Source organism: Galendromus occidentalis, unplaced genomic scaffold (assembly GCF_000255335.2).
Source record: "Galendromus occidentalis unplaced genomic scaffold, Mocc_1.1 scf7180000077436, whole genome shotgun sequence".
Taxonomy (NCBI): domain Eukaryota; kingdom Metazoa; phylum Arthropoda; class Arachnida; order Mesostigmata; family Phytoseiidae; genus Galendromus; species Galendromus occidentalis.
The window spans coordinates 158,353-172,124 of NW_003805424.1; the positions used below are offsets into that span (position 1 = coordinate 158,353).

At 49.0% G+C, this 13,772-nt stretch overlaps 1 protein-coding gene across 1 annotated transcript; it reads right to left on the reverse strand.

Moving 5' to 3' along the window:
- Positions 1-406: 406 nt before the first annotated feature.
- Positions 407-3,356, reverse strand: LOC100901257 (DNA repair protein XRCC1). The gene is made up of 7 exons (XM_018639389.1): positions 3,306-3,356; positions 2,931-3,060; positions 2,682-2,837; positions 2,409-2,539; positions 2,078-2,209; positions 1,528-1,688; positions 407-1,216 (listed from the first exon to the last, which is right to left on the reverse strand). Exons 1-7 carry the CDS (start codon positions 3,354-3,356, stop codon positions 610-612), a joined length of 1,368 nt encoding a protein of 455 aa, XP_018494905.1. The 3' UTR covers positions 407-609.
- Between the last annotated feature and the right edge of the window lie 10,416 nt (positions 3,357-13,772).

A 13,772-nucleotide genomic window follows, 5' to 3' on the forward strand; every position in this document is an offset into this window, starting at 1 on the left:
AACTCTCGACCTCATCGCCTGTGATGTGTCTCGGAGAGACCATAAAGAATTTCTTCGGCGTTTCAGCTGGTTTTCGCTTTCGATATATGACGGATATTCTGAAGACACGACCATCGAACACGGTACATATCTTGGTTCCGCAGACAAGACCGAGCTTCACCACAGGATTCCCCGTCGAGTCCGCTGGTTTAAGAGGACTCCTTGATAATGAATGATGGATCTCCGTAGAAGCGCGATGGTGAGGCTCCGTGGCGGAAGCCAAGAGTAATCCGAAAAAATCCGAAACACAACGCCTTATGCCCTCTCCCGTGTCTTCAGGTTTTCAGATCCCGGCATTAATGCACAAGATCGGGCATGTGAGGAATCAAGGCATGTGCTTGAAGGGAAGTAGGTAGTGATGCATCTGGTTAGTGACCAGAGCGCTTTATTGCAAAAAGTTTGCTCGAGTCTCGGTGTAATTGGGTGGACACATCCAGTTGGTATACCTTCGAAGTACTTCGTGTGACCGAGGTCGAGCGTGTGAAATATGGAACATGATATTTCAAGGAGGAAATTTCGACATACGTCTCGTGAGCGAACTCGATTCGCAGAGTAGGGGAAGGTATAATCTCAAGCCTGGACCCATCGATTCTCCTGGTGGCATCTGACGATCCATAGGGGACTGGAGGCCCCGGGTTTCCAAGATATGATATGTTCAGCTGCCGCTGGATCAGAGCTGACTTCACCGCCATGTCCCACGATGTATCTCGTCAGAGTATTCCTCTCTTCACTCAGCTCAATGTCACTGTCCAGGTAGAAGGTTTTGTTTTTGAAAATGATTTTCAATTCGTCGATTTCACAATCATCGGGAAGAGATGTTGATGGAGGTTCTGGAGTTTCGAGTTCCTGCTTCCGCTCTTCTCCTTGATCGGCGAGGTTTCCGCCCTTTTCTGACTTATCTTCCCCTGGATCGTAGTCACTATCATCGTCGGCAACGTCTTCCTCTTCGGACGAATCTTCATCGCTGAACATCGGAGTCGCGGCTTCCTGTACCTTAACCCTGTACGTTCCACACTTGAATTGTTTCCACGGAACTTTCTTTTGAAGTTTCTCGCACTCTGCTAGCCATTCCTTGGTCACAATACGGCCGCCGATGGCTGCAACTTGAGACCACTTGGGAGTGTTGCTGAAAGCCGACACGAGATGAGTGCACCGAGGGGTCCAATCGGGCGAATACCTGTGATGGATTCTGGACATGAATTTTCATCGAATCGATTTCAAGGACCCGTATTCGACTCGATCTCCTGTCTTACAGGGAAATATTCACTTTCGATAAATCGAGTCGCCAGACTAAAAAACAAAAGACAATAACCGGTACCGATTGAATATTGGGCGAGCTAAGACCTCGCGGTGAGAAATACAATTAGAATCGTTTGGTCTGGCAACTCGATCCGCTGGAAGTGAATGTCTACCTGATGGGCTTATGCTGTCCCGACGCTCATCTGACTAGGAACGCTCCGGATGTCTTCGGACAATGCACTCACTCACCTCGCTCCCAAAGCGAGCGCCATATCCCGGAGCTCTTTCCGCAGGGGGTTCTGGAAACCGCTTAGAACGAATACCACTCCGTCTAAAACCTTTCGTCCCTTCTCTCGATTGCTCCTGCTTTCTCCTCCTGATGAAGTCGACGCTCCCTTCGACTTGCATTCCTGTCGGAGGACCTAGTCTTAGACCAGGGTTGTCAAATCCGTGGCCCACGGGCCACATGTGGCCCGCGAGGTCTTTTTTTGTGGCCCGCCACTCTTGCCCCACATACTCGAAGCCGACTGTTTCGGATGAGTGCTTGGGAATTGAATGAGATCGGTGGAATGAATACCTCCGTACAACCGAACAAACGAGTTTTCCCTCTATTCCCGGAGGCTGGGAAAGCTTTCTCTCATGGACGATAGGCATATATTCTCATTATATACGAAAGTAAATTCTTAATGTGGCCCGCGGGCACCTGCAGCGCTCGAACGTGGCCCGCAAAAAATTTAAGTCTGACACCCCTGTCTTAGACTTTTGCGAGCGCGCAGTCGAATCGCAGCGGGCGACTCACCTCATCGCTGTTGACTTCAACACCTTGATTGAGCTCTAGCTTTCTTGATTCAGCCGAGCAGTTTGTATCGTCATTCAACTCCTCGGGTGCGGATCTCCCGGCAATGATGGAGGAGGAAGAGCCCGACTCCGGCTGAAAAGTTCAGGTTCGTTTCAGCTATAATCACACTTGACCAGTGAAACGGGCTATTCGCCATATGAACACGCGCGAGAATGCCGAGTCCGTGCTTCCGGAGGGACAATGCGCTGACGATGATGTCAAAGCGCGAACGATGCCTGATAGAGAACTCATACAGTACTGATTGCCGTAGTCTTCGAGCAGAATAACGAACCTTTTCCGATGAGCTCTCCTTGGATCCGCGTAGAGCGACGAATGCGATCCCGAAGGGCCAGTTCTTGTTGTAGGGTTGAGAGCAAACGAACTTTACGTAGGTCCAAGCCTTGCCAGCGGCTTCACGTTCAACTGAGCGGAACAACAGAGGCGGAATTGAGTTATTTCCTCGATGGACGACGTCATACCCGAGAGGTTCAGGAATCTTCTTCTGACTACCTACTGCTACACCGTCATAATATGGTGGAAGAATGCAGTCTGTCGCCTTTCTCACAAGCAGTGAAGGATCTGATCCTATTGCGCGTCTCATTCATCCGAGACTCCATGGGCGACATGAACGACGATGATGGCAACAAGCGGATGAAGTCCTTCCTGTCGTTCGACACGAGCACCTCGATGTAAGCACTGCCTTCGTTGCCGATATCAATCGCTTCATGTAATGGTCAGGTTGGAGCAGGTCAGGTTCGTTCCAGATTATCGTGCAACAATTTTGACACAAAACTGTCCCTCGAACCGCATCTACCATTGATGACTGACGGCCCTTCCAGCTTTATGACAACGAATGCTTTCTCTCCGGTGGTCGACTGCGCTAGCCATTTTCTGTTGAGATCATTGCTCGGACCCCCTTGAAGCAGATTCGTAGATGGGTGTTTCTAAAAAATAGGCCTCCGTTATTCCAATGGTTCGAGAGAGATGGGCTTCACAATGCCGATTGGTCCCGAGGAGGAATCGACTTCTAGGGAGCCTGGCGATCGAATGAGCAGCATCAACTCGTAGTATCAATACACGGATTGGAGGGTCACAATTCTCGAATTTCGGAACGTTTCGATTGCTCTCGAAGTCTCCGCTTTCTTCCCGCGCGCACGCTTTGATGCAACAAGTGGTGATATCTTCTCACCTTGGATTCGCTGGAAAAACTCACAACTTTCTCCAGCTTCAACACGGACATGATTTAGCGATACGCGATGAGGAATAGATCAACCATCAATCCCAGGCCCAGGTCTCAAGATGCTCGGAAATCAACCGGGACTAGGCATCACTCTAGAACTGAATCTTCATAGGCCTTCTCAGGAAAGACGGGCATAGATGCAACATCCCCACGAGGGTAGAACATATATCGTAGAGACTTTCCGGCACCGACGAACGTCTATAAGTTCACTAAGAAACAGGGCATATGCGCGAGAATAAATGATTTCCAGATCGCGATTGCTCCTTATCTTGGTGTATTTAGATTATTCGCATTTTCTCTCGGCTCTGAGTGAGCGATGTGCCGCGGATTTCTCTCCCTTACAAGTGTTGTTCTCGGCCCGCTAATTTAGCAGGCTGACGGGCGTCAGCCATCTTGCTTCACGGTCAAATATGGCACTTCTCCGCATCATTCCAAAACACGGTGTCAAACCTGGAGAGAGCACCAGTGTCAAACAATTTTCATTGAATTCTTCGGTGATTCCCGGCATGACGAAATATAGATTGACGGCACGGGAAACGTCGCGCTCTCAAGGGAATGCGTGAAACGTCCCGTCGAGCTCTCGGAGTAAATAAGAAGAGAGCGCTCTTGATGGGAGAGATCTGGCGCCAATATTTGAATTCACTCTTGGATCGCAGGAACTTCCCTCCCTCCTCTGAAAAAATTGTGGTCACACAATCCAGAGAGCTTACGTTAGTTTTACTGATCCTCACCATGAGGATAGTTTCCGCTCAGTGGAAATCAGCGATCGAACCGATATATTTTTGACGGGCTTGAAACCGCGCGATAGCCTGATTTCACTGTGGGTATCGCGAGTTCACTTCCCATGCCGTTGAAACTCGTTTGAGATCAGGCGGAGGATGAAGCGCGCAATGTGCAATTCTCCAATACGAACAGATTACCTTCTAGCTCTGATTACTGATCACACAAGTTTAAGACGTCGAATGGGGACAGGCAGCGAACGAGAGTCATTTCTCTTCCCCATTCGACGTCCGAACAAATTTGCCGGAAACTCTCGTGAATGAGGAACGGTTTTCGTGCGGATCATAAACCATAGTTCTTCCCTGGGATAGCCCGAATAGGGAGAGTGGGGTTATAATCGGTGGATGTGACCGAGCTCCTCTGACGGGTTGCTGTGCATCCTTGTGGATCCGAAATCACCGGATTGAGATTGACAATCGGTTATTGTCACGAGTTTCATCTGCGCATGACCCGACTCACAAGGTTTTTGGGAGTGCTATACAATTATATAAATTGTATAAGGAGTAATCATCCTGGAAAAATATCTAGTTGGTGACTTCGTTCTTGGTATTAGGAGCTAGTCATTCCCATCGTAGAACAAAAGTAATCTGCCAAAAGGTTATGGGCCCAGCACGGAGACCGAGGACCCGATCCAGGGCCTCGTCGAATGAAGAACAGGCGACTAGCCGGGAGACTCAAGATAAAAGTCGAAAAAGGAAGTCGCCACCGGAAAGAACCGAATGGGTGGAGGAGGAACCACTAGTACCAAGGAGAAGACCCACTTTCTCCCTTATACCGAATCACAGACAAAGGGACAGTGAGACCAATTTCGAAACCAACAACACGGAAACAAGGCATGCGTCTACAGTCAGCGTACCCAGCTCATTCGAAAAAATGGGAGGAGCAACCCGCTACATGGACGGGCGTTTTGCTACGGAAGCTCATCTGTTCAATTGCGATTTATGGGATTACGTCGACCGGACGAAGACTGATATGCACCAGTATGAGCGGGCTTGCGGCGCCATAATCTCAGGTATCAAGAATCACTTGTTTCCGTCGATACGAGAAGAAGAGTCCGGACGAGATATGTGGAACAGCCTGCTATGTTTCAAGTGGAGAATAAGGTTTGCAAGTTTGTGAAATCGCTTTACGGATCGAAACAAGCGGGTCGAGTCTGGTTCGAAACGCTGAACATGGCTCTGAAATCCCTGGGTCTGAACGAGCTCAGTGCCGATCGATGCTCTTATTGGTTCACGAGCGGAACCAAGATCATCATACTGACAATTCATGTTGGCGATTTTCTGATCTTCTCAAATGATGCGGGATTGCGAACCGAGGTCGTCATGGGATTGGGAAAAATCTTCCCGATAAAAGATTCAGGGCAGGCTCAATATTGCCTTGGCATCAAGATTGTGCAAAGACCTGAAGAGAAGATTATTGAGCTTGATCAAACCGAGAGCATTCGACGACTTCTGGAGCGGTTTGGGATGGCTGATTGTAATCCCGTCGAGACCCCCGTGGAACCGGGTGCGAGGTACACAAAACGATCAGAGGATGAGGAGCCGGCTGAGGCTTCCTACCGTGAAGCCGTCGGTGGCCTAATATTAATATCTCAGACAACCCGTCCAGACATCAGCTTTGCTGTTAGCTGGGCAAGCCAGTTCTGCTCAGATCCCTCAAAGACACACTGGACTTTGGTGAAACGAATCTTGAGATATCTGAGAGGGACATCAACTCTTCGATTGAGGTTCGATGGCAAGATGCAAGGAGGCATTCTGGCCTTTTCCGATGCAGATAGAGGAGGTTGTCATGATTGTCGTAAATCTACGACGGGTTATGTCTTCTTGCTGTCCGGAGCAAGTGTTTCCTGGTCAAGTCGGAAACAGCCAACTGTCGCACTCTCCTCGACGGAGGCGGAATATATGGCTTGTTCTGCAGCCTGTCAAGAAATCAAGTGGTTCCAAAATAACGGCATATTACGGCCCGCAACGGCCCGTGACGGCATTTCAACTATGAGGTTGGGGCTACGAGAATGAGTCAAAGTAACTTTCGCTTCGAATGGCGTTGCTGCCGGGTTCAGACTGTTCTCGTTCCATGTTGGATTTTAGCTTCGCTTCGCGGTCGTCGACTTTTCGTGGGCAATCGAAAATCGAAGCACAACGCTGGAGAATGCAGTAGTATAACCATTATAGCCCACCGTAGATCGTAGCTCAGAGCGGTCGAAGCACACAACGTTTGGGAAGACCTACTTCGTCTGCGCTACGGAGTAGAGATTAGAGATCAGTCGGCCAAAAAATGGTGATGACAGACGACAGAACCCAGAGCTGAGGAAAACGAAGTTAGTATATCCGCGTGGTGTGTCTGTTGTTCGAGAGTCGAGAGTGGAGTGGAGTCTTGCACTTATTCCGGCAATTACGTCGTAAGTCATGAAGCCAGCTATCCAGGATGGGAAGACGCAAGCGTGTTGGTATCCGTTCTGCAGCGAAAGGCAGTTCTATGGATCCACCAGAAGAAGAGGAACGTGAAGCCCAACCTGCTCAACGTATGACCTTACCCCAGACCCAGGCTTGTGATGCCATGCAAGGCCAGGCGCAGGCAGTAAACTAGGCAGAATCGGATGGTGGTGACGGCCACGCTTCGGATGCGAGACCCGGAGACGAAGTGACGATGAAAGAAATTATCTACATTCTGGCCATAGTATAAATTCTTCGACTCGTGAATATCGGGATAGGCTTGGGAAACTTGAGGCATCGAGGTCTCGTCTGGAGCTTGGAGACTGGAAGCTGGACCCTAAATCCCCCTCTACTGCTTCAGTTGAGCGAGTTTTCGATCTAAAACGGACGCCTACGGGAACGATCAAGTCGGGAGAATGCAAGATATGCGTACCCGTTCGAACCGTCAAAGCCAAAAAGAGCAGCCTCACAGGAATGAGACACCACACCCGGAGTCACCGTCGAATGTTGTCGGATTTGATATCGGCGGGTATGCCATTCGCGTGGTGCGATCTACCTTGTTTGCGAAAACTCTTCAGATGGGCAAAGTTAGGCGACATCTCGAGGTTCTCGGGGACAAAGCTATTTGACGAGACAGCCGCTAAGCTTCAAACGGTTCTCAGAAACGATCTGGTCGCGTTGAAAACTTGTCCCGGGTCTGGATACTCCCTGACGACAGACGAGTGGACCTTCCAGCAAAAGGAATTCCTGGGAGTCACCCTCCACTCCACGAAAGTCATCCCCTCCGCTAAGTCAAGAAGCGTCGAGCTTCTCATGCTAAGACTTCAAGACAGATCCACGGCTGAGCTGCTCTGCGATGCGTTGCTGGATGGCCTGCGCTTCTTCGGTTTGAAAGTGACCGACATCGAAGGCATCACCACCGACGGCGCGAACTGTATGGTTCGTCTGGGTGAACTTCTGCAAGATGCAGCTTCGCCGCGACCCTTCTTTCGTCAAACCTGCTTTGCTCGCGCGATACATCTTGCGGTTCTCGACTCTTTGAACTCGAAGCCTTTCGATGACGCACACTTTTGGGTAGACGTCGCCGATGAAGACGTCGAACCCGACCGAATCGGAAGATTGGAGGAACCTCAGGACGTCATGCATGATGAGATCAACGAGTTCAAGGAACAGTGCGGTCAAGTCATCACGCGGGTTGCGGCAACGTGCCGTTTCTTCCGAATGAGCTCAACCAAACACGAAGCTCTGCTGTCCTCGCGCCGTTATGCCGGATACAAAGAGCTGAAAGTTCGCCTGTACTGTCCGACCCGATGGAACAGCGTCGGACACATGCTCCAGAGATTTCTTGCGCTTGAGCCGCAAATGCGGGCGATTTACTCCAACTCCAACGAAAGAGAGACTTTCCCAGTGAAGCCCAGTGATATCAAACTTATCGTTCCAATGCTCGAAGCCTTTGCTTGCGTCGAAAGCTCCGTCGAAATGATATCAGCTGAAGATGCGACAATCTTGGTCGCCGAGAATGTTCTCGAGGTATTTCTGACTTTCTCTGCTCTCCTGCAATGAAGGAATCAGCTGCTTCCCTCCCATTGAAGATACCAGGAAACCTCCGAAAATCATTTCCCTTCCTTCCAGAGCCTCGTTGAGACCCTGCGTTCCTCCGACTCAGCGTTCGCGACACTGCTGTGTCGATGCCTGAGCGTTAGGATAATTCAAAGACGCCGATCGCTATCGAAGATCCGGAGATACCTTGAAGATTTTGCCGTTCCCTCGAAGTTCGACAACTCGTTAGCCGAATGCGCATTGACTCCAGTCGTCCTTTTGGAGAGATCGAGCGTCATCGAGGAGTTTGCCAAATTCATGGGAATGAGACGGGACGGCATGCCGAACGACTCTCTAGTAGAGAGTCCAGACGGGAGGCAAGACCGCGGAGCGTCAACTTTGAAACGGAAGTTCGAGGACCTGGTCGATTCAAAGAGGAAGACGCGGAGACGGCTCTCGGACGGGCCTCGCGAATTTCTCGAAAATTCGTCGGAGGAACTAGAGCGAGCAGCGAAAGACATGTTGGAAGCCGCCGAGGAAGGAAGAGCAAATATTCAGAATGCCGCGGTTTCGCCCCTAAGCGATTTCATTGCTTGCCTGGACTGTATCCAGCCAACGAGCGTAGCTTCTGAGAGGGCATTTAGTAGAGCGAGGAGAATCAAGCATTACTCGCGAGAGCGCTTGGGTGACGATAGATTCGCACGGATAGTGTTCGTTAAGCGTCTGCTGCAAAGCTTGGATGAGGATGAATCTTCACAATCCGAAGTGGAAACGACTGTCACCGTGGGTACAAGCAGCGGTGATCAAGAAGTGTCCGAAGCAGTCCCCTGCGCGGTGACTTCCAATTCCCGATAATAAAGGGGTATACATAGTTGTGGAAACTGAGAAGTATCAGGCAGAGAGGGGGAATATCGCACATTTAATAGACTTCTCAGGCATGCGAGAGCAAGCGAAGTCCCACTCGTAGCCCCCCCAACCTCATAGATGAAACGCCGTGAAGGGCCGTACCGTCCGTTGCGGGCCGTAACATGCCGTTGCGACCGCAAGCCGTAAAAAAGCCCACACATCTACATGGAGAAGTACGAAAGACTGTGGCAGTTCTCGAATGTGTGCGGTCTATGGACGGGACGCACATCAATAAAGTGCCCTCCGAAAAGTGGTTCAGATTTCTTCAACTACAAAAAAAGGTTCAGCATGATCCTATTTGCCGTTGTGGATGCCGAGTACAATTTCCTCTACATTGATGTTGGAACGAATGGAAGAGCTAACGACGCCTCGGTGTTCTCCAAGTCAACGTTCAATGAAGCACTCTAGAACGGCTCGTTGAATCTTCCGGAGCGCGGAATTTTCGTGGCAGACGACGCTTTTCCATTGAAAACCAACATCTTGAAACCGTTCTCGAGATGCGGTGTTCTAAACGAGACGCAGCGAATTTTCAACTATAGACTGTCGAGAGCTCGCCGAGTAGTGGAAATAGCCTTTGGTATCTCGGTGTCCAAATTTCGCGTGTTAGAGAGACCCATATCGCTCTCCGTGGACAGTACCGAGACTCTGGTGACGACAGCCTAAGCGCTTCACAATTGGCTCCGGAAAACCTCGGGCGCCAGGAGCCTGTATGTCCGGAATGATGAGTCCCCCCCCCCCGATTTCGCTCGCTCCGCTCTCCGAAATCCACCAGAGATATCTTACGAACCACTTGAGGGATGCGAGTAAAGTCCGGCAAGACTACGCTCAGAAATTCATGACGACGCACGCGGTCCCTTGGCAGCGGTCTACGGTATGAAATCACAGAGGAGGTCACGGGAAATAATAAAATGAGGGAGCACGCCTATTTGGTGTTATTTGATATGGCATCTAGGAGCCGACCTTCAAGTTAGACGAACTTTCTCTTGGCAGGCTCACGTTCCGCAGGAACGCGTCCGCATCCTTGAACCAGAATAACCTGGGCTTGTACAGGTCATCTGGTCTGGAAATGTCCGTTTCACGCTCACTTCCCGACCTACGCACACAAACAAAAAATATGTATAAGTGAAATGTGTAAACAAGGACTTCGTTCTCTTCTCGGATGCGCGAGGTGCGAGAGAGGCTGACGTGCGCTTCATCTTTCATGAATGAAAGCAGCTCCCATCAAGGTCCGGAGCAATCGAATTTCCATGTTCACTCAGGATGCAAAATTGAATCTGTGCAGAAATATTTTGTCCGAAGACTGCACATACGGTGCTCGCTTAGCCACGGAACTCTTGTTTTACCGCCTCTCATGTCGTTACTGACTGAGCAGGACATTCGGGCACTCAAACGAATTGTGCTTCTTGAGGACACGGATCACTTCTTTGACATCGTACAAAATTGTTTACGTGGTCAGTGCACGGTCCGAACCAAATCCATTGCCAAGACCGATCTCATCAACAACGTGTTCGCTTGGAGAATTTGCTCAAAGATCAATGGCGGACTCATATCGAAAGATCTACTTTTACCTACCTTTTTGAATAAAGAGCTTTGAATGAATGAAATGAATGAAATGGATGAACATTCTGGATGGATGCTGCGGAGAGGTTCACACCTTTCACTCCGGATGATCATCCAGAGTGATCTTTCGAAGTGGAGCAGTGTAATAGGACCTTATGTGACCAACACTCCGACTTGCCGCTCCTTTGTCTAGGTAAGAAAACTCCTCCGCGAATCTCTGCGTCTCTGGCCCTCTGGTATGATATCTTGAAGAGCAGTCGCAGGAGGGGCAGTGCTCAAAGGGGGAAGTATTTCGATTCTTTTTCTGGCGTCTTGTCGCATTCCAATCGGCGGTTCTTTTGTCCGTCTGTTCACTGAAACGTTCGGGCTGTTTCGCTCTCCACTCATGTCGTCAACACATGCGCACATTTGACGGAACGCGCATGTCGACCAACATTCATCCCCGTGCGGTGAAGAAACATGGTCTAACATTCATCCCCGTGCGGTGAAGAAATATGGTCGAACATTCATCCCCGTGCGGTGTAGCACTATGGTCGACTGTGATCAGGAGATTTTAAGACTTCCGAAGGGAATTAAAGCTACCTTGGAGGAAGCAAAATCCTCGGGATCGAGTCCGTATCAGCCGCTCGAGAAAACTGTTCATCTCGTCGGGGCGATACTGATGGTCGCCGTTTTCGCTGCCGCTGAGTCATTCGTCGTCGACCGATGGCTAGACGACCCGCTCCCAAAGGAGAGCCGCAAAAGGCACCGAGATTAGTCGGTTCCAGGTGAGTCATCCGAGCCAGTCAGACGTCAGACACCATTAACTGGGAGGAATTCTATATCTAAGTCTAGACCACTCCAGAAACCTATGAAACACTCTGTCCCCTCACCAATGGCAAATACTGATGAGTGATGAGAGACCGCGGATTCGTATTTCATGTAGTAATCGGGGACTCTGATTCGTCTTCTCATCGCACCTTTTCCGCGCCTTTGATTCGACCGAGTTTTTCCCGAGTGTGAAGCCGAGACTCGCACAAACAGCCTGACGCACAGAGTATCGAAAATATGGAACAATCTACCGTCTAGCATCAGAACGACCGACTCCCTTCCTCTATTCAAGAAGAGACTGAAACGATGCCTTACGACAACGGAAAACGAGAGACTAGCCTTCTTCACCTGAGTAGAAACCGTCAATCCCCCACTGTCAATCAAAATATGCCCTGAGACCTCAGCGTCTGGACCCCACTATTTCAACGAGATAAGGTCCGCCAGTGAGTATTTATCTCTCCCACCAACTCTTGAATCGTTCATCGAACATATGGCAGGGAATAAAGCTTGATATTTAAAAAAAATGGCTTGCATTTTTTAGGGCAGTTTTAGCGTAGAACTACGCTATAGCCCCCGGTAGGTGGACAAGATGGGGTGCGAATCGTGAAAAATTGTCACAAAATCCATCGTCGATATTCTCGAAAACAAAGCATTTTATGAGGAAAACTGTTATGGGCAAATATGTGGGAGTGCTTGTGAGGCATCGTCAGAAGGTCATGCCGAACTCGAGAATCCTTTCTTCGGGTTGAAATAGGCCATAATATAGGCGCGAGTTACAAATACTCGAGAACTACGCATCCTAGCACAAATATCATGATGGCAAGAAATGTTTAGCTTCGGCAACTTCGACCGTCTAGGCGATAGCGGCTCGATTCCGTCAACTACTTACGAAAAAGAAGGCGATCTCACTTTTCGGAATTCAATCGTGCCTTAAAAGACACAATTCGCTTCCGCAGAAACATTTGAGCGAAAAAAACCTATTCTCTGATGGGTATACCAATGATCGCACACGAGATCATGATTTCCATTCTGATCAAGAGGGAAAATTCGAGGATATCCGCGATGAGTCGAAGCGGCGCCTTTCATTCATACGAAGTTGTCTCATCATTTCATGGTGAAAACGATTCTCACTGTGAGTTGAAATAGGAGTCAACGGACCTCATCGTATGATAATTTTCTCGCCCGAAGATGCCACTTAATGTCACTCCCTCAAGCGTACCAATTGCCTTTCCAGAAACCCAACTTCAAAAAGAAACCCGAATCAAAAAGTTGTTTTATGACCGTAAATCCTGTAGTATTTGTGGAAAAGAAAATTCTTATTTGGGAGAGCCTGATATTTTGATATAAACATGTCTAAGAATCCAGGTGAAAATTCAGAAGAGCGTAGTTCTACGCCCATTATCCGACTGAGTTAGAGACTCAGTCAATGGCCTGCGTGTTTTTTTTGTAAAATGGCAGCTCTCTCTGGTTGCAGTTTTCTCCTCAAGTCCGGAAGTTGAAATTATAGTGTTGGCAGTTTTTGTCCTACAGTCGAACCCGCTTACAAGAAAACCGGTTAAAAGAGAAAACCGGATATAATAGACCGATCCCGATTCCCCGATTTTTTCTCCATAGGACTTCATGTTATAAACCTCGCTTATAAGAAACTCGGATATAAGAGAAAACCGGATATAAGAGACAATTTTCAAACCCCGGCCCCATAGAGTTCCATGTTGGAGACCTCGTATATAAGAGAGAACCGTCTCAAGCAGAATTTCTGTTTGCTCTGCCATGACTCCTCTTCCTCTCGGAACCTGCGCGAATGAGATAACACGCGCAGATCCACGGTCCGATATTATCATTGCTCCGAAAATGATCGTCTCTCCACAGGATCATGATACAGGCATCCAAGTCATACGGGAACGAGATGTTTCAAGTCTTTTCATAGAAAAACCGTACCTCGGATATTAGAGAAACCGGATATAAGAGACCATTTTCAATTCCCCGAGAGGTCTCTTTTAAGCGGGTTCGACTGTACTCAATTTCAGAAAATATAAATTCGCCTTGACCTGCGACATCGAGAAGGCTTTCCAGCAGTTCTAAATCGCCGAGGACGACAGAACATTTCTTCGTTTTCTGTGGCCGCTCGGCGTCAGCGAAAATCCCCACGCAAGGGTCCAGGAGTTTTGGGCCAAGAGACTGGATTTCGGCCTCGTCTGTTCTCCATACTTGCATTGCCAAGGGGTGAAGATGCATCTGGAAGAATGTCGAAAACACTTCCCGGAAGACAGAGAATTCATCTCTGAGTGAGATTATGCAGCATATATACATGGACGATGCTATATTAGGATCAAACTCGCTCCAGGAAGCGAAATACAGGATCCAAAGAGCATTCCTGTTCTTCGACAGA

Bases quoted from the DNA above. Each gene is read 5' to 3' on its own strand.
- LOC100901257 (XM_018639389.1), bottom strand. From the start codon at position 3,356: ATGTCCGTGTTGAAGCTGGAGAAAGTTGTGAGTTTTTCCAGCGAATCC. The intron at 2,540-2,681 runs GTGAGAAAGGCG...TGTTCCGCTCAG, and splicing joins GATCAGATCCTTCACTGCTT to TTGAACGTGAAGCCGCTGGC. The intron at 1,217-1,527 runs GTGAGTGAGTGC...AATCCATCACAG, and splicing joins GCGCTCGCTTTGGGAGCGAG to GTATTCGCCCGATTGGACCC.